General features: G+C 50.2%; 1 protein-coding gene across 3 annotated transcripts in view; it reads left to right on the top strand.

Moving 5' to 3' along the window:
* OAT (ornithine aminotransferase) overlaps positions 1-20,633 on the top strand; it is a 261,439-nt gene that overhangs the window by 136,735 nt on the left and 104,071 nt on the right. For all 3 annotated transcript variants that reach the window (XM_069612035.1, XM_069612037.1, XM_069612036.1), the window contains one exon: positions 10,326-10,453. In XM_069612035.1, coding sequence (XP_069468136.1) covers positions 10,326-10,453 — 128 coding nt within the window. The remainder of the gene's footprint in view (positions 1-10,325; positions 10,454-20,633) is intronic.

Below are 20,633 nucleotides of genomic sequence, written 5' to 3'. Positions count from 1 at the left end.
ATGTGATCTTGCTCGAGCTGCTGCAGCATAGCTACTCCTCGGCATGTGATCTTGCTCAGGCTGCTGCAGCATAGCTATTCCTCGGCATGTGATCTTGCTCGGGCTGCTGCAGCATAGCTACTCCTCGGCATGTGATCTTGCTCAGCTGCTGCAGCATAGCTACTCCTCGGCATGTGATCTTGCTCGGGCTGTTGCAGCATAGCTACTCCTCGGCATGTGATCTTGCTCAGCTGCTGCAGCATAGCTCGTCCTCGGCATGTGATCTTGCTCAGCTGCTGCAGCATAGCTCGTCCTCGGCATGTGATCTTGCTCGAGCTGCTGCAGCATAGCTACTCCTCGGCATGTGATCTTGCTCAGGCTGCTGCAGCATAGCTATTCCTCGGCATGTGATCTTGCTCAGCTGCTGCAGCATAGCTCGTCCTCGGCATGTGATCTTGCTCAGCTGCTGCAGCATAGCTCCTCCTCAGCATGTGATCTTGCTTAGCTGCTGCAGCATAGCTACTCCTCGGCATGTGATCTTGCTCGAGCTGCTGCAGCATAGCTACTCCTCAGCATGTGATCTTGCTCAGCTGCTGCAGCATAGCTACTCCTCAGCATGTGATCTTGCTCAGCTGCTGCAGCATAGCTACTCCTCGGCATGTGATCTTGCTCAGCTGCTGCAGCATAGCTCGTCCTCAGCATGTGATCTTGCTCAGCTGTTGCAGCATAGCTACTCCTTGGCATGTGATCTTGCTCAGCTGCTGCAGCATAGCTACTCCTCGGCATGTGATCTTGCTCGGGCTGCTGCAGCATAGCTACTCCTTGGCATGTGATCTTGCTCAGCTGCTGCAGCATAGCTCGTCCTCAGCATGTGATCTTGCTCAGCTGCTGCAGCATAGCTCGTCCTCAGCATGTGATCTTGCTCAGCTGCTGCAGCATAGCTACTCCTCGGCATGTGATCTTGCTCAGCTGCTGCAGCATAGCTACTCCTCGGCATGTGATCTTGCTCGGGCTGTTGCAGCATAGCTACTCCTCGGCATGTGATCTTGCTCAGCTGCTGCAGCATAGCTCGTCCTCGGCATGTGATCTTGCTCAGCTGCTGCAGCATAGCTCGTCCTCGGCATGTGATCTTGCTCGAGCTGCTGCAGCATAGCTACTCCTCGGCATGTGATCTTGCTCAGGCTGCTGCAGCATAGCTATTCCTCGGCATGTGATCTTGCTCAGCTGCTGCAGCATAGCTCGTCCTCGGCATGTGATCTTGCTCAGCTGCTGCAGCATAGCTCCTCCTCAGCATGTGATCTTGCTCAGCTGCTGCAGCATAGCTACTCCTCGGCATGTGATCTTGTGCTCGAGCTGCTGCAGCATAGCTACTCCTCAGCATGTGATCTTGCTCAGCTGCTGCAGCATAGCTACTCCTCAGCATGTGATCTTGCTCAGCTGCTGCAGCATAGCTACTCCTCGGCATGTGATCTTGCTCAGCTGCTGCAGCATAGCTCCTCCTCAGCATGTGATCTTGCTCAGCTGCTGCAGCATAGCTCGTCCTCAGCATGTGATCTTGCTCAGCTGCTGCAGCATAGCTACTCCTCGGCATGTGATCTTGCTCAGCTGCTGCAGCATAGCTACTCCTCGGCATGTGATCTTGCTCGGGCTGTTGCAGCATAGCTACTCCTTGGCATGTGATCTTGCTCAGCTGCTGCAGCATAGCTACTCCTCGGCATGTGATCTTGCTCGGGCTGCTGCAGCATAGCTACTCCTTGGCATGTGATCTTGCTCAGCTGCTGCAGCATAGCTCGTCCTCAGCATGTGATCTTGCTCAGCTGCTGCAGCATAGCTACTCCTCGGCATGTGATCTTGCTCAGCTGCTGCAGCATAGCTACTCCTCGGCATGTGATCTTGCTCAGCTGCTGCAGCATAGCTACTCCTCGGCATTTGATCTTGCTCAGCTGCTGCAGCATAGTTACTCCTCGGCACGTGGTCTTGCTTGGGCATCTACAGCAGCGCTTCCCCTGGTTTCGGGTTACTTCTCTGCGCTTCAGGAATCTTCCCATCAACTGAGGTCCAGCGGCCCGTGTCTTATAGGAATACTGGACGCGGAATGCTAACTCTGCTTTTGTTTAATCCTGGCAGCCTTTGTCATTTGTTGGCCACCTAATCACAGGGGTGGTTTCAGTTTGAGGCGTAAACGCAAGATTAGGATTCCGCCCTGGCTGCAGGCAGCCTATTTATACTTTCCAGATCCCCGGGCTCGAGTAGCACAGTCCATGCAGTATCCAGTTGCACGCAAACTAAACGCAGCTGTGGAACTCCGTGTTTCTAATGCAAGAGCGCCACCCAGAGGCCCATTAACCAGCAAACCAGTGCTGATCCGCAATTACTTGCAGCGGCCTGGGCTTGCTGCAGCACCGGCAGTCTGCCATCAGAGCAGGGCTATGACTCTGCAAAGGTTACATGGCTAGGAGAACACCCTGAGAAGCACAAGGTCCCGCCGTGAGTACAACAGAGCCACCCCCCTCAGTGGGTCATTGCCTGAGGACTCGGGGGTGCAGGGCGGCAGTGAGCCCAGACGGCGTGGGGGTAGGACACGATTCAGGGCCGCAGCTCAGGACTCGACTCAAGCACATGAAGGGCCCACGCTTCCGTAGTGCTCACACCAAGACCCCTTCCAGTGGCCTGGATCGCCCCTGGCCATTGTGCTAATGCCTCCAGCACGGGGAAGGCCTGTAACGAGAGCCACGTCCTCTTGATCAGGGCCCTCGCTACTTGCTGCCTCCGGAAGAGATTGGCAGGGTGCTGTCCCTTGAAGAGTAAATCCTTTTCCCCTGAAGATGGCGCTCTTCTACCCGAGGATGCAGAGCCTAGCGGCTCCCTGCTGGCTTTCCCTTAAATCCCATAGCCTGGCGTGCTTGGGCCTTAACTGGCGCCAGGTGAGCACATTTCTACTCCTCCAGGCCGGTATTGAGGGCTGGCTCATAGCCCTTGAACTAAATGTCCCTTTGTGAGCAATTTGGGGGTCTTCTCTTCTCCTTGGCTGCACCAAGGAGCATCTGGTCGACTGCATCTGCCCTTGGGAGTAGGAGGACGGGAGGTTGGCCACATCGCTGGTGACCTCTTACTTTGTGAAGCTATCAGTCTCTTCGATGTTCCTCCCTTTAAGGGGCGGAGGAGAGACTGGATCCCAAGCCTCTGCTCTCTTCCCTCTGGGCAAACACAATACTCCTACGTCCAGTCCCCTTTCCTCCATACTTGTGGGACATTCCGTCCTTCGGGACGGGGCCGGAGCACTTTTGTTAAAAAGCATCACAAAGTGAACATTTTTGTTCTTCTATTTTTATGCAGGGTAACGCACGTGGCTGTAACCCTGCCCTCCTGAGCTCTGCCCCGCGCATCACCCTTCAGTCCTTTTTCTCAGCGCGGTCGGGGCTGGATGCACTAGCATCACTGAGAATCTTTATTTTTCTTCCCTTTGTCCTTCCTTCCTGCTCCGGTTCCTCGGTCCTCTAGTCCTCCGTCTATGCCGGAGCATCTGGGATTCGTGTCCTGTTCTTCATGCAAACGTCACTTCGCTAGGGCGGATCCCCACTCTTTGCTTGGAGTGCCTAGGCCTGGAACATCGTTGGGATTTATGCTTCTACTGCAACTCCCTCTCCGTCCGGGCACTCCAGCATCGTCTTTGGTGGGAGGAGGTGTTTCACCACGTTCCTCCACCTCATTTCCAGCTTTGCATCGATGAAAAGAAACGCCTGGTAAATTCTTTACTGTTTAGGGTGCCCCAGCCAGGGAACTCCTTCCCGCGGTCATCAAGTCCGGGAGGGGCTCGTGTAGCTGTCACCAGGGATTCCCCTTGGGTGCTCCAGGGGCTTAATAGGCGTACTGGAGCGTTCTCTGAAGATTCCCGCAGCGAACCAGCCAGTACCCGACATTGTTCCGAGGTTCCCCATTTGGGGGCTAAGGTTAAGCGCAGTTTGTCTGTGGCTCTGGATACCAGGGTTCGCCCTGAGGTCTGTTTCTGGAGCTTTCCAGCCCCAGTCACGGCTCAAGGCCCCTCTTGAGGGAGCTTTACATACCGGGTTAAACCCGAGGTTACTCTTATTGAGGCTAAGGTCCGCACTAACCGATCCGAGACACCCTCTTTTGCAGGTCTTGTTGGTGAGGTATATCCCTCAACCGTCCCATGCTCAGGGTTGTGGGGGTACCGGCTCTGCTGAGGTACCTCTGCGGGAGGCTAAGTTTGTGGCGGGTTCTCGGATGTCATGTAAACATCTGAGGCCACCCAGTACCGGCTCTGCCGAGGATCCTTGTGTCAAGGCTAAGTTGTTCAAGTCTCCCGACTCCCCTGAGGAGACAATTGCCTCATCTCCACATGCGACAGTTCTCCTCGGGTGTCGCCAAAATGGCAGCCTAACCTCCATGGTCCACGGCAGCCATTTTGGATATCTCGCTTAAACCAACGTTCATGCTGTCTGGTGCTGGGAGCTTTCCTTTTGGGACTGAGCAGCCTTTTCCACACCATGTGGACAACAGAAATCCGTTCCGTCCTTCATTTGACTGGCGTGCTCGCACACCGCTGCTGCATACAGTCTCACTACCTCCTGCTTCCGCTCCACTGATTTACGTGGACCCGGCCGGTGGTGGGCCTTTATGGCAACCGTCCTTGCTTTCATGGGGGTATGCCCCTCACAAGCGGCCTCTACCTGTATCTACGCCAAAGCCTTTGGCTGAGGATGAGTTATGTGGGAAGTTTCAGATGCTCATGAACTCTGATTCTATGAAGGCGTATTTCAAGCCTCTGTTCAGGGAAGTGTACCCTGAGCCTCCTGTCCCACCTTCAGCCCCTCCTCCACCGCTTCCTTCTGGACCTCCTCTGTCTCTTCCTCCTCTACCCCCGTTTTCTCCTACAGAGACCAGGACAAAAATTTCAAACCTGAACCAGTATGCGTCGTGTACCAGTCTTCTGCTCCTGCTTGGTGGGATGAGCCTCAAGTGGATCAGGACAGCGACGAGCCGCCCTGCTCGGTGAAAGCATTCCATGACCGGGTCCTGCATATGATGGTCCTCCTTGACATTCCAGTACCTGAGGCCCCCACCCCGCAGAAGGGGGTGCTTTCGGGAGCCTTTACCCTGTCACCTCACAAGCACACCAGCGTGTTCCTTCAGAAGGATGTCTTGGCTGAGGCCTGCAAAGTCTGGGATAAACACCACACTGTGCTACACATTAACAGAATTGACGATCGATGCAAGCTTCACACCTCTGAGGAGATTGCCTTTTCGGCTTGTCTGCTCCCATCCTCAACGGTGGTGGCTGCGGACACCCTCCAATCCGGCCTTGCATCTTCAACGGCAGCGGGCCAAATCCTATCCAAGGAGGATCTGGACGCCTTGGACAAGAAGGTTTTTGCCAATTCAGCGCTCCTGCTTCGTCAAGCGAACCCTGAGCTCATCCTGGCAGCAGCCAATCGGAGGCTGTGGAAAGAGTTAGACGATTTCCAGGAGTGCATTCCTGCGGGTACGCTAGATGACTTTATAGACTGGTTGTCAGACGCCAGAGTGCTGGCACAGGATCTACTGGAAGCTGCGGCACACCACGTAGATACTTCAGCTCGAGGCCTTATGGTAGGGGTTGACTCCTCTTGCCAGGCGTGGCTTTCGAAGGAAGTGCAAGACAAAGTACTGGACCTTCCTTTTGACGACAAGGAATTGTTTAATTCTTCTACCGATGAGGATCTTACAAAGACCAAAGCAAGTACCCAAACAGCCAAATCTTTATTGGTCTCCAGCTAAGGCCCCTTGCACACAGAGGTCAGGGTCCCAGACTTGCTTCTTCTCTGGGTTCAGGGGGTTTCAGGATCGTCGTGCTGGCCGAACTGATGCTGCGGTTGGTGGGACTCACCGAAAGCAACAGCGGCAGGGTGGCCGGTTTTTCTCTCTGCCATCAGCAAAATATTTTTTGGCGCTCGCACGATACTCCGGTGGGAGGACGAATCTCGTCTCCTCTGAAGTCGTGGCAGACAATCACTGAAGACCGGTGGGTTTTGTCCATCGCTCGGGCGGGCTTTCGCTTGCCGGCCACCCCCTCCAGCAGACCGGGACGTCCTCCCTCAGAGCTGAGGTACAGAAACCTCTAGACCTCAGAGCGGTGGGAGCAAGAGGAGGGCTTCTACTCTCGCCTGTTCATTGCCCAAACACTACCAGGCTGGCCTGCGCACTATCCTCGATCTTTACCAGTTCAATCTTTCTCTTCCCCAAGAGAAATTCAAGATGATCACGCCCTGCCAAATAAAGTCCTCTCTTCGGAAGGGCGACTGGCTCCGTTTAGTGGACCTTCTGGATGCTTACATGCACATCCTGATATGGAGGCTGCATTGGAAATATCTGCGGTTCTCTCTGGGAGGAAAACCTTTCCAGTTCTGTGTGCTCAGCTCAGTGCTGCGTGTCTTTACGAAGATGTCAGTCATCGCAGCTTTCCTCTGTCTACAGGGCGTTCATGTATATCCGTATTTGGCCGACTGGCTCCTACGCAGCCCTTGTCCAGACTGCATTGAGCAATCTCCAGTCTCTCCTCCAGCTCCTGTTCCCCTTTGAGCTGTCTGTGAACTGGCGGAAATCTTCCATGACGTCTCCCAAGACCTGATTTTCCTGGGTTTCCGTTGGCATGCGATCAATTCCAGGGTATTCCTAACGGCGGGCAGGATTGTGGATCTATCCACCACGTGTCGGCTCTTCCTCCAGTCGGCGCACACAACGGCTTGGTGATTTCAGAGACTTCTGGGCCTCAAGACTTCGTGCGTGTTTGCCCTTTCTCTTGCACGTCTGAAAATGAGGCGAACTCAGCTGGCTCTTTGGAGCTCTTGGTCTCAGGTCTTGGACTCGGTTTCCAAGATGATCCCAGTTCCATCCAGCATGACGGATCTACTATGGTGGTCCTCGACCATCCATCTTTCTGTGGGAGCCTCCTTTCAGGAGCCTACGCACAAGTGACGATTACCACGGACTCCTCTCTTCTGGGGTGGGGCGTGACGCTGGATCATCTCCAGGTTTTTCGATCAATGGACACTTCAGGACAGGCAGTTTCATATCAACTATCTGGAACTCCTGGCTGTTTTTCGGGCGCTAAAAGCTTTTCAACCGTCCATCATGAACAGGGTGGTCCGTACCCACACGGACAACTCGGTGGCGATGTTCTTTATCAACAAGCCAGGTGGCACCAGGTCACCTTCCCTTGTGGACCTCGTCATTCAGATTTGGGAATGGGCCGTCCAGCACGACATTTGGCTGCTTGGTGTACACATTACGGGTCACTTCAATATGACTGCAGACTCACTCAGCCGTCCGACAGCAGTCAGCTACGAGTGGGAACTGAACACAAAGGTTCTCTCCACCATTTTTTCACCAATAGGGCACTCCAGAAGTGGACCTTTTTGCGACTTTTGCAAACAGGAAACTTCCTCTTTATGCATCCAGGAACGGTCTGTCTCCTCCCTAGGGTACGCTCTCGAGATCCCGTGGCACAGCGTGAAGGCCTATGCTTTCCCGCCACTTCCTCTCATTCATCTGTCACTGCAAGCTCAGGAATACATCGAATTGCACTCTCCTGTTCATAGCTCCTTGGTGGCCAGCCAGAGTCTAGCTCTCGGAACTTCAGCATCTGTCGCTTCTTCCTCCAATCGACTGCCGTTGATTCCCAACCTGCTTCACCAGTGCGATCGGATGTGGCACCCCTCCCCACAATCGTCCAGCTTGGCGGCCTGGTGCCTGAATTCAGATCCTTAGCGCAGTTTAACTTGGCCGAGGACAATCTGCGCATTATCCAAGCGGCCAGAAAACCTTCTACAAGGTCTCAATATAGGAGCAAGTGGCTGTTTTCGCCACTGGGGTTGAGCTAAACAGTTCGACCCCAGGCAAGCTACAATTGACACTGTTCTTTCGTTTATATTTCATCTTGCAGCTTCGGGCATCCATGTCTGTCTTGCAGGACTTGTTGGCTATTGCCGCCTACCTGTCCTCTGATAGCTGTTACTTTTCTTTGACAAATCCAGTCATTAAATGGCATTTTGCGGTCTATTATCTTTTTCCACCGGTACGCAATCCTCATCCCAAATGGGATTTGAATGTGGTCCTCACCGCCTTCTGCCATAAGCCATTGGAACCCGTGGTCACTACTGATCTCAAATACCATTCATAGAAGGTTGCTTTTCTGATCGCAGTGACATCGGCGAGGCGAGTAAGCGAGCTCCAAGCTCTGTCTGTAGAACACCCGTTCATCACCTTCCATAAGGATAAGGTTGTGCTCCGCGCTCGTCCTTCTTTCCTGCCTAAAGTGGTTACCAATTTTCATTAGAAACCATCAATCTCATTACCCTGTCGTTTTTCCGAATCCAGCCTCAGATGCCGAGAGTCTTACACAACTTAGATGTCGGGCGAGCCCTGGAACTTTATCTCGAGTGAACTCGGGGCATGCTCCGTCCCAACTGTCACATTCGGAGACCCGAAAGGGATACCTGTTTCAAACGCAACTATCTGCCAATGGATTGCCTCATGCATTTCTGAAGCCTGTACTCTTCAGGGCCTTCATCCTCCGAAGGGCATTCATGCCCATCTTGTACATGGCAAAGCGGCTGCTGTAGCCTTCCAAAAGTATGTTCCCTGGGAAACTATTGCCAAGGCAGCTACGTGGGCTTCCCCATCAGCTTTTTAGTAGTAATCAATAATAAGCATTTGTAAGCATTGCTGCTTGGACCTGAGCTCCAGGGGCCGATGCCCAATTCGGCCAGGCTGTTCTGAAGAACCTATTCCAGTAAGTTTCCATCCACCTGTATTACCGGTGAGGTGTGCTTGAGAATCTCCCACAAGTATGGAGGAAAGGGGACGGGGCGTAGGAGTATAAGTTACTCACCGTAGTGACAACCCACCTCCTAGTCCGTAGTCCCCTTTCCTCCATACGCCCGCCTGCCATCCGCTCTAATAAGTATTCTCTATTGCTAAAATGGTTGCAGACCTGGCGATAGAAAAGGACTGATGGGCGATGCACTGGGCGGAGCTCAGGAGGGCGGGGTTACGGCCAAGTGCCGTACCCCGTGTAAAAAAAAAAAAAAATGGACAAACAATTTAATTTTTGATGCTTTTTGACAAAAGTGCTCCGGTCCCCTCCCAAAGGACTGAATTTCCCACAAGTATGGAGGAAAGGGGACTATGGACTAGGAGTAAGGTACTCACTACAGTGAGTAACTTTGTTATTCTATTCGTTCTATGTCCAGGTTGGCTTCTGGTGTGTGCTCAGGAATGGTCCGTTTGCTCTGTCCGCGCTGTCTGCCTTTAGGCCCTCCATAAAGAAAGGCATATTAGCTGCTGTCTGATTGCTTGATTTATAGTCCAGGTAGAAGTGGAAAGATTCCATGATTTGCTTGATGAGCCTCAGGAGTGCCTGCATATTACTCATGTGGGAAGAGGACTGGCCCCTGTGGAATTCGCAGGTGACCACTCCAGTACATGCAGGCCCACCGCAGAGTGAAAATCGCTGTTGCTACTTTCATAATCTGTGCTGCCCATTGTCAACATTAAAAGGCTTGTCCAATGAAATCTACGACCATGAGATTGTCATTTGCTGAGTGCAACTCTGGACCCCGGATGTCAACGGAAGCAATGGCTGGTTCTTCGCAATAGATGTCAGGCCGATTGAATAGTTGAGCAACTTAGTGAATGATGGCTGAATATGGGCAACCTAATGTGCATTTGAATTGTTAAGAATTTGGAGACCTTTTTTATTTTGTTTTAAATTTTCAAACGTCCTTAAAGTCTGGTGATAGATTTGACAAAGTTGGGACTCTTGGACGACATGGAATAGTTTGTGGGGTTTCAGGCATTTTGGACAAAAGTCTGCACATGGTCATTTTTGTATGTTTAGTTTGAGGTTGGTTTAAGGTTTAGAGAATAGCAAATGTCCTAGAGGGCTTCTTCTCTACTAGTCTGCAGAGAAGCAAAGAAGTTTGGACTGTCGGTGTCTGGACTTAACTTGGGTAGGAGGTGGGGGGGGCATGGAGATGGTGGCCATTATAGGAAGGTTTAATGGACTCTTGCTCTGAAGCCTTGGAGGCTTTCGTGCCATTGAAGCATGGTGCCTCTCCTGCAGAAGGTGCTCTTGCTGAAGCAGTGACTCTCTGGCAGTGTCTGGACCTGCCCTTGGGTAGCAGGGACATGTAGATGGTGGCCACTATAGAAAGGGTTAATGGACTCTAGTGAAGCTTTGCTTTGAAGGCTTGGAGGCTGTTGAAACCGTGACCATGGCAGTATTGTATTTGTGAGCACTTTCTGTACAGGTGTGATTGATTCAATGCTCCATTTTCCCATTCTAGCCGGCAACTTCTGGGGCAGAACTCTGTCTGCAATTTCTAGCTCGACGGATCCTTCCAGCTATGACGGCTTTGGGCCTTTTATGCCTGGATTTGAAATAATTCCATACAACGACCTCCCTGCCCTCGAGGTAAGTCTTGTTTCTTCCTAGCTTTCCATATGCTCATAACCTGACCCTTGCGTGGGCCCCCATAAGGGGTCACCGGATGGGATGGGACTAGAGCCTGTTGCCAAGCAACATGTAGTTTAATTTGATCGTCCTTTCCATGTGCAGCCACAGGGAGTCTTCTGTTCCTCTGTATCACATTGCAGGTGCTCATAGCGTCTTTCACACCATTTATTTTTTGTTTTTTTATTTTATTACATTTGTTACATGCCCAGACTGTGTCATCACAGCGTAGTTAGACATCTTAAGCATTTGAAAATTGGAAATAGTTACTTACAGATGAAATTACAAAGTAGTCATTAAGGCATAGACAGTTAATATACAAGGAAAAAAAATACAGCAATCATATTTATTTAGCCCTAGTGCGACTAATAAGTCCTGAGGCGGCTGACATGCGTTTGCTAAAATTGGTTAAATAGCCATGTTTTTTTAAAGGATTTTCTAAAACATATGAAGGATTCCTCCTTTTTGATATTTAGTGGGAGGGAGTTCCAGTGTTTGGGGGCAGGTACTTGGAAACTGCTACCTCCTGCTCTAGAACAGTTGTACCGCAGGATCTCAGGGAGAGCATTGTTATTGGATCTGAGAGTCCTACTGGATGTTTTTTTTTTTTTAATGGTGTTCATGTAAATGGGGGCTTTGTTAGCGAGACATTTCTGTGCGACACATAATGTTTAGAAGGTAATTCTGGCCTTAATGGGAAGCCAATGCGTCTCTCTCCTAATGTTAGATATGCGGTCTGATTTATTATTTATTCCTAGTGCTGCCCGTAATGCTTTATTCTGGATTAGTTGTAATTTGCGAAGGTGGCAGTTCCTAGTAAAAGAGCCTTACAATAGTCCAATTTTGATAGGATCTTAATGTGATTAGTTTAGATGTGTATGATTTGGAGAAGGCAAGTGCCGAGTTGTGTGTAACCATGGTAAGGTTGGCATCTAGGTGTACTCCAATGTTTTAACTTGCGGAAGTACTGGAATCGGCATGCCATCGATGTTGATTGCTGAGTAATCTGAGTGAGGGTTACCTATTTTGGATTGGGAGCCGACTATGAGAATCTGTCTCATCGTTGCGGCAGAGGCTATTCAGGGCCATCCAATTTTGGATAATGGCTTAGACTTTGTTAATGGTCAATGTGTCTTGGTCATAGTCCCTTGAGATGGGGATGAGGATCTGGGTGTCACCTGCGAAAGTTGGTGTAGATGACACCCACATTGTCTAACGCCGAGAAGAGGAGCTTTGTGTAGGCATTATAAAGGATTGGTGAAAGGCAGGAGCCTTGCGGTACCCCAATGGGGGGGGGGACTGCTATGGGGTGAGCAGTCTCTTTGCTGATGGAGACTCTGGATGTGCGTTAAGCTAAGGAGGATTTTACCCAGAGAGGAGCATGTTTAGAGAAACTGAAATTTTTGGCTGGAGTGGAACATAATTTATCATGATATACAAGGTCAAAAGCTGCAGAGAAGTCTAACAGCAGTAGTATACGCTTGCCATTTAATACCTCCTAAGTGAGAGACTGGAAGTCCATGCTGTGCTTTGATACACACTGGTGCCACTTTGATACACACTGGTGCCACTTTGATACACACTGTAGATATTCTGATTTCGGGCTGGTAAATCGGCCAAGAAGTGTATGAGCCTTCAGTCCTAGAGGCTCGTTTTGATTTACAACCATAACATTAGAGTCAAAGGAAAAATGCTCATTGTTTGACCACAGCGAATGTAAGTTAATCAAATCCAAAGTAAGCAATGCTAAAGTCGAACAAAGGCTCAAGCTATTCGCTCACATTCCACTAACAATCTGAACTGGCCTCTGGGACTAAAGGCTCTTTCACTCATTGCTCGTGCCGGACTAAAAGGAGAAATGATATGGTGCTTTTCCTCAGATCCCAACGCAAAGCGACTGTCTTACCTTTTTATTTGCCAGTTGTGCAATTTTCCCTCCAGTTGTGTACCCCCAACATTTTGCTGTTGTCTGACCATCCTAACCTGACTTTTGCCAGAGGAGCACAGCCTTCTGTTGCACTCCTCTGGGCTTTCGCCTACTTTTTATGGGGAAACTGGCATGCCCTTAAGACAGTCAGTGCTGGGAGACTTTGTTTCCCTTAGTCCTTTTCCAATGTTGCAACTTTTCTGCAACATGTAACACGTGTACAATGTACCGTCCAGTACAGTGAACTTGGGTCTTCCTTTCGTTTCCAAAGGCCATACAACTCCCTCCAAAGGATTTCTTTTTTTTTAGAAGTGCAGATGTGCCTTGGACAGGGCTGGTGGCAGCTTATATTTTCGCGTATTTTTAACCCTTTCATGCCATGCAAACTGCATTTGCAGCGGTTGGCACAGGAAAGTGGCCTGGCCCAAAATTGCCATGCCACGAGGTTTTGTCTTTTGTCCATCTTGACCCTCTTCCTTCCCCAGGACGAGCAGACCTGGCTCAGTCCTAATGTGGGCATGCATTCTCCCGCGAACGCCAAGCTTTTGCAGGTTTCTGCATGCCCTGTGTGTGTGCCTCCAGGATGTGGGCTGGACTGTCTAGTTGCAATCCACATCCTGGGTGCCAGAGTCTGGTGTGCTGTGAATGACTGGGACCACCGTGGTCAGTGATTGGTCCACGTATGTTCCTGTATGGGAGCAGATCTCCCATTGGGTCCTCTTCATTTTGGCGCAAAGGAGATTCTGGACAAGAGAAGGCTCCAAACACCCGTACCATGTCAATCTCTGGAGTTCTTACTGAATGAAGGATAGGATCCGAGTATCCTGAAACTAAAAAGCTGAGTCAAGGAACCGCTGGTGACTTGCAGGAAGGTTTGGCACCCTGAGCCCGCTGTTGTCCCACAGGACCCCTCTGCATCACAAGGTCTGCAAAGGCGCTTCGACCCGTTTGAATAGTGGGAACAGCTGTTCAAGGCACCTTAATCTTAACCTGCAAGCGAGCCTTTTCAGAAGTGTTCATGGGCCAACCAGCAAACTGATCAGCAGGACCTTTGCTCTGAAACCGCTGCTGTTTCGAGTTGACACTTGGTAGATTGCGAGCTCTGTGTTCACGGCACTCGCACCGAATATGGTACTTTCCCAGGTCTGGAATAAAGTGCATGCCCAAACCAGAGTACATGTGGTTATCGTGTCGCCCAGCCGCAGTGACTAACTTCGCAGGTGCCTTGCTGTGGTGACCCTCTGTGCCCTGAAACCTGCTACAGTGAAACTGGCCTGAGCGGAGAAATTGCACTGTCCCGCCAGGGAATCATCGCTGTAACTTTGCTGTAACTTTGCTGCAGAGCGGCACAACTGCTGCATTTGAACCTGAAACCAAAGTGTACTCGACTCCAAAGTTTGGTCCGTGTCTCAGTGAGTACTTGCAACCCTTACCGGTGGCTCCTAGCGCATCCATCCATTTTAACGCACAAGTGTCCCCTGAGGGCCACTCACCTTTCCACAGGTATCCTGTGCTACCGTCCCATTCCCAACTCCTGGAACCTGCCTTTCCCTCTTGGGGAGGCCCTCCACGAATAGTGGGAACTCGTTCTTCGTCGCCTTACCACCTTCCTGAGCTGGTACAGCCCCTGCAAGAGACCCGTTTTAGCCCTTCTGCACGATCGGGTGCACCATCATTTGAAAGTGCATTTGAGCGCTGGGCTCCACTCTTCGTAGGGACGGGACTGCCTCTCACTTAGGAATTGATTGATTGAACTGACAAAAGTGTATTTGCACTGCTTTCTCCCTTTCCATTTAGGTTGTGGACCATTCTGTTTTTTTAACCCTTTAGGCCACTTGGTATTGTATATGTGTTATAGTAGTGTTGTATTGGTTTGACCTATTACAGTTGACATTTGCTGTGTTGAAGTTCAAAGGCCTTGAATACATGTACATGTATTTTTGTATATATTTAATACACAACTGACGGAGTGATTTGTGGTGTCCTTTACTCTGTGCTCATAAAGGTCTTTCACCCTCACCCCTCCCGAGACCTAGTCTTGACCGCTGCCAATGCTACCTTGATTAGTCTGCCTTGTCCAGAAGGTTACCCTGTTCCAAGAAACTAGGCTGTCCTTCTGAACCTCTGCCCACCAGGTCAGAGTTTAGAAATCCATCTAAACAGCAGTAGCTTCTTATTGGGGGCAAGCCCCCATAGCACTCCTCTGCCCCTTCCCCAACTGTCCCTAGAAAACCTACAGCACAACAAACTGCACAAACTTCACTACACTGGAACAACAAAACAAAAACACAGACCTCCACAACAGTACACAACGACTACCGGATCCAAACACCCCAGGCCCAGGCAACAGACCCGCTGGGCTATGGCCGTCAACAGCACATCACTGCTCTCTTGCACTTTTCCTGCTTCCTCCCTCTAACTGACCCTCCCTTCCTCTTTCAGAGCCGCCAGAGCGCCAAGGGACCACTACGGTGGTGATAGTGCGTGGTACAAATGTCCTTTAACATTAACATATAGTCTCAATATATTGGATAGATCCGACTCTTAGTGTGCTTGATGTCCTGAAATATGGTGAGGCTTGCTGCACCGCCAGGGCCTTGAGGGTCTACTCCCAACCTCAGAGGTAATTTAGAAAAGACGCAGGGGGGGGCTCTGGATAGTTGCGCTAGCCTAATTGGTATCATTCTAGCAATAAGGTTATAGCTATATTCTTCAATTATTAATCACTAAAGATCAACACAGATATCTTGGTGGTCTTGATTGGCTGTAATTTAATTCCATGTGCATCAACAGTTCAGCCCTTCAGCCTGCATGTGTTTCAACAAGTGTCTTTGTCAAGGCAAGGTTAAATATTGTAAGAGGCCTGATGAGCGTGGCTAAGAAATCTTGACACTGGTCGTTGGCGTTCTTGCCATTAGGATAGTTGGTTTATGCAACCTTTTGGCATGATTAGGCCGTAAAGGTGGATTGTTCACTGGCACAGACTATTACAAATCCGTGAACATTCCTCATCCCCTTGGGGATATATATTGGAATCCAGCCGCTGTGCCATTAAACAATCTGCCTTTACTGCCCAATCGTGCCAAAGGGTTGCATAAACAGAACTATCCCAACGGCGAGAATGCCAACTACCACGCCCATCAGGCCTCTTACAATATTTAGCCTTGACAAAGACACTTTTGTCAACACATGTAGGCTGAAGGGCTGAACTGTTGATGGAATTAAAATGCAGCCAATCAATCCCACCAAGATATCTGTGTTGATCTTTAGCGATTAATAATTGAAGACTATAGCTATAACCTTATTAATGGCATGATACTAATTAGGCTAACACAACTATCCAGAGCCACCCTGTGTCACCCCTAGAATATATCTTAACTCCACCCACCCCTAAAAGCGTCAAACAGTGGTTTCTCCAAATGTGCTGATGGCAGTGATGAGTTGGAACAAGTTACTTACCTGTAACTTTTTCTCAGGCATACGTCTTACATGCTACGACTATTTCCTGTCAGGCTGGGAATCCTTTGTAAAATAAAGCAGTGTAGCTTTAAACTCCACTGCATTGTCGCTTGTCTAGCCTATTCCTGTCTGAGTCGTACTGGCCTAACCAATGACACTTGGCCACTAGGGGTGGAGTTTAGGAGGACATCTTCAGTTTTGGTCATGCATGTAAAGTGGCACTAGGACCCAAGAAGAGCCATAGTGTGGAAGTAGGAAGGGGTTACATGTGAATGCATGAAAGACTCATGCTGGAGAACACAATTTACAGGCAAGTAACTTGTTCCTTCTCAAGCACGGGGCCTTGCATGGATTCACATGCTATGAATATGATTACATAGCAGTACATGTACACGACGCAGGAGGTGGCAAGGCTCAACACAAGCAATAAGACTTACCCCTGGAACACTCGCCTCAAAACTGGTTGCGAAACACTGCTGGTCCAATACAAGATGCCTCCCTGGAATCCCTGTCGGCACACTCGTGAAGGTGTGCATAGACCTGCACCTGGCAGGCCTGCAGATATTCAGCAAGGGAACGCCGTCATAGATGCGATTGCTCTAGTGAAACAGGCCCTCGGTCCGACTGGCAACAGCCTGCATGCCAGCTGATGGCAATACGTGATGCAGTTGGAGAGCCATCTGGCGATGGACGCTTTAGATGGAGCCTTCCTATGACCCGTAGGTCCAAAACACAAAAACTGGGGTATTTTGAAAGTCATTTGTGCATGCAACATAGAACAAGGCATGTTCCACATCAGCAAATGCAAAGACCTTTCAACAGGTGAAGAAAACTGACAGTACCAAGGGTTTGTTTAAATGAAAGTCCGGCGATACCTTGGACATAAAGGATGGATGAGTGTAGATGGAGCCCTGACCTTAGCCAGAATGTTCTTGCATGCCAAGGGCAGCAAGTGGTGTCCAAACTCTAGCACTGCAGGATCCAGACTACCAAGCTCACTTGCTGGATCGTGGTGCAGGATAGAGCCTCCTTCCCTGGACATCCCATTTGGAAGAGGATGCTGTCTGAATGCTGGCACCACTAAAAGGTGCAATAGATATGGGTGCCAGATCTGCCTGGGTCACGCCAGTGCAATGGGGATCATCTTGCAGCGGGATAGTTTGACTGTGCTGATCACACGTCGCAGCTATTGGTGGGAATGCGGACAGGAACCGGCTTTCCCATGGGATAGAGAAGGTGTCTTCCAGACTCCTTGCTTCGAGGGAACCTGCTGGCACTTGGTGTTGGTTGCTGTAGCAAACTGGGCAATCTTGAGTTGGCCCCAATGGCTGAAAATCCAGGACACCTGACCTTGTTGGAGCGCCCACTCGTGGCAGGACCACAGCTCCCTGCTGAGTCCACAGTGGTGTTCTGAACACCTACCAAGCGGAATGGGAACAAGCACCCGCTGAGCAGTGGACCAGCGCCACAGGTTCTGTGCCTTCAGGGAGAGGACAGGACATCTTGTTCCGTCGAGCTACTTGATGTAATACATGGTGGTTGTGTTGTCCGTGAAAATCCTGACCACCTTTCACAAAAGCTGCGACTTAAAAGACTTGAGAACGCAAAAAACGGCCTGCTGTTCCAGGACGTTGATATGCAACGTCTTCTCTTCTGGGCGCCATAGTCCCGTGGCATTTAGCTGGCCATGTAGGCGACCCCACATCCAAAGAGGCATCGGTAGTGACTGTTTCCTGATGCGCTGTGCTCCTGAAGGGAGCCCCTCGCAAGATGTGAAGGCGAATGGACCACCTCCTCAGGGCTTTCCTGAACATTTTAGGGTGATCTAGTCATTCCATGAGGTGGAGTTCTGCTTCTACCTGGCGTCCAGGAACTCCTAAAGAGGTCTTCTTCTGAGCAACCTGCAATGAGACCAGATAGATGCAGGAGGACATCCCTAACATGGATTTAATGGACCGGACTGTCGCCACCCTGATGGAGGATATCCTTTCCTAGGTTGGCACGTATCCTTTTCTCCGATAGAGCCACCAGGCACGAGACTGAGTCAGCCCATCTTGGGATGGCACCATGCATGATTTGGGATAGTTTATGGAGAATCGCAGAGAGGTTGGAGTCCATACTGTTTCCGCTGTATGCTGCTGCGCCGCCTGGGCGTGAGACTGGACCAGCCAATCGTCTAGGTAGAGGTAGACTTATACTCCCTGGAGATGAAGGACCACCCCCACTGGGGCAAGGCGCACCCTAGGGGCTGATTTGAGGAAGACGAGTAATGCGTTGAATTGGTAATGTCTTCCTTGGACGACAAACCTTCTGAACTTCCAATGTTTTGGGTGAATGGGATGTGGAAATGTACATCCTCCAGATCCAGCATCGCCAGGAATTATCATCTTCCAGTTGGCAGAGTATGTGCTGCAAAGGGACCATCCTAAATTTCTGCGACATTAGGAATTTGCGGCTCTAATTCCAGGATGAGCCTTCACCCGCCTGACTTGCGAACCAGAAAGTATCTGCAGTATACTCCAGAGGCGCAAAGGGACCCGTTCTATGCCCCTTTTTAGCAGCATGGCCTTAACTTCCTTGACGAGTTGGGCTCTGTGCTGCTCTTGTCTTATCACGGGAGGAATGTGGGGGCACTTGTCTTGAAACTCCAGTGTCCCTGCTCTATTGCGTCGAGCACCCATTTGTCCGGGTCGACAAACTGAGAGCCGGCCTCACACTGGGGTGCTGAAGTGGGGGCTCGGGAATTGGGGCTGGTCAGGCTTCCTTCAGCGTCTGCTTCCTGGTGGTTTGCGGATGCGACTGCGGACTAACTCCCACATAGATCTGGGAATGGCCTCTATAAACCTCTTAGGCAGTGGAGCAAGAGGGCTGATGGTAGGAAGGTCTGAGCACCTTGGAAGTTCAGGAACCCTTTTCTTTCTGGGAGCGAAAAGGTCTGCCTCCTCTTTTGCAGCACTCCCAGAGTGTGCTGTCTGCGTCTATCTTGATGAGTAGAGACTTTCCACTGCCTTTGCTGAAATGGTTGTCCTGCCTGAAATGTATTGCCCTCAGCCAACCCTGACGATGTAGGAAATCACGGATGGATCCCAACTTGTACCAGAGTTTTGTTGTAGCCTGCAAGGATGGCTAGGGCGTTGACAGCCTTGACTGTAGACGCTGCAGTGGTGGCGCTGCAGTGGTGGCTGTGCTTTCTAGATTCCTTCTACCAGGTCAATTGGGAATGAGCAAGAGGATGGGTGGATTAGACGACCTCTTCCTCTCGCCACCCGACACTACGGAGTCTGGCGTTTGTATGATATGATTGGTTATTTATAACTAGTTTGAAGCGCAGAGGTTTCGAAGCGCTTACCCGGGGGAACGAACCGGTGTTGCTGCCAAGGCGAGCATGTTGCCCCTGAGCTATCCTCCTGAGTTTTATGGCCTCTGAGGCATTTAGGAGCCGTATTCGGAACTGTTTCTTCAGCCCCTCCTTTTTAGTAAATGCAGAAAATTGCTTTTGCATCTGCCAGACGTCATCCAGAAGTGGGACTGAAACCATGGTCTTTCTGGGGGATTCAGTTTGCTGGAAAAGAATCTCCCTTTTCCTCTGGAAGCAGGTTGAAAAGTTTGGCTGTCCTGGAAAGCATTGCCTGGAATGATCCCACTTCATCTGCGGGAGAGTCCCTAGATGGTAGGTCTACATCTGGCGGCTCACCGTCTGCAGCAACTGTTAGCGCATTTTTCTACAATCCAGTTGGGATTGGACTCTACAAGACTTATCCCTTGGCTCTAGGGCCCCAACCTCTATAGGCCTGGTTCTAGGGCTCCAACCTCTAATGTAGGCCTGTACCACCCAATGTTTGAGTGGAAGAGCAGCCAGGCTTCTTAGGAGGAGGAATGTGAGCTGTAAGTCGGTACAAAGAAATCTGAACATACCTGGACCCACAAACACTTACACACTTGCAGTTATATCAAAAATAGGTATTTATACACACAAGGCAATTAGAAACTAAAGGAATATCGTATTTACTAGCAACATCAAAAATACAGCAGGATAATGGGAGAAATGAAGCAGGCGAGTAAATTGTTACGTATTTGCTATCCACACAGTGACTTCAGTCGGGTAAGTAAAAGCACTTATTTGAATTGACTCTGCTTTATTTTGATGTAAGTAAAGAGCAAATGAATGGGTAAGCAACCCTGTCGCAATTCCTTGTAAGGTTCAGGCAGTCTTTTTCCAAACTAGAATGGAGTTCTTCAGTTCAGGTTTTGGATGGAAATGAGCAATGCGAAAGTCAAGAGGAATGCAACAGAATTCTTCTTAGTACAGGTATGTAGTAACATCTCAGGTGCTTGGGAGAAGCCTTCCTGTGGGGGTTTAAGCTTTTGGCCCTGGGTGACTGGAGATGGGTGAACAACCAAACAGTAGAAACGGCGCTCCAAAAGCAAAGGAGTGATACAAATGGCTCAAGGTAAGTTAACCAAGAGCCCCACAGTACTTTCAGTGAAAATGCAGCTGGATGCCATCTGGATGATATGGCATGTATTGCATGCCTGTACACAGGCATGTGTACAGGCATGCAAGGGGAGGACAAAATAACGAGGACAAAATAACGATCTCACTAGGCCTTGTGTCATTCAGATCGCCAAGTGCAGGGAAGAGGGAAGAGGGAAGGGGAGAAGTGCCAGTGGGGAGGTGAATGAGGGAAGTGCAGTTAACTCAGTGCAGCATGTGGGTGGCTCATAAGTGCAGAGATAAGGGACTGTAGGGCTGCA

The sequence above is a fragment of the Ambystoma mexicanum genome, chromosome 8, assembly GCF_040938575.1.
Source record: "Ambystoma mexicanum isolate Mex_15411 chromosome 8, UKY_AmexF1_1, whole genome shotgun sequence".
Classification (NCBI taxonomy): domain Eukaryota; kingdom Metazoa; phylum Chordata; class Amphibia; order Caudata; family Ambystomatidae; genus Ambystoma; species Ambystoma mexicanum.
This window is presented reverse-complemented; position numbering and strand designations above follow the sequence as displayed.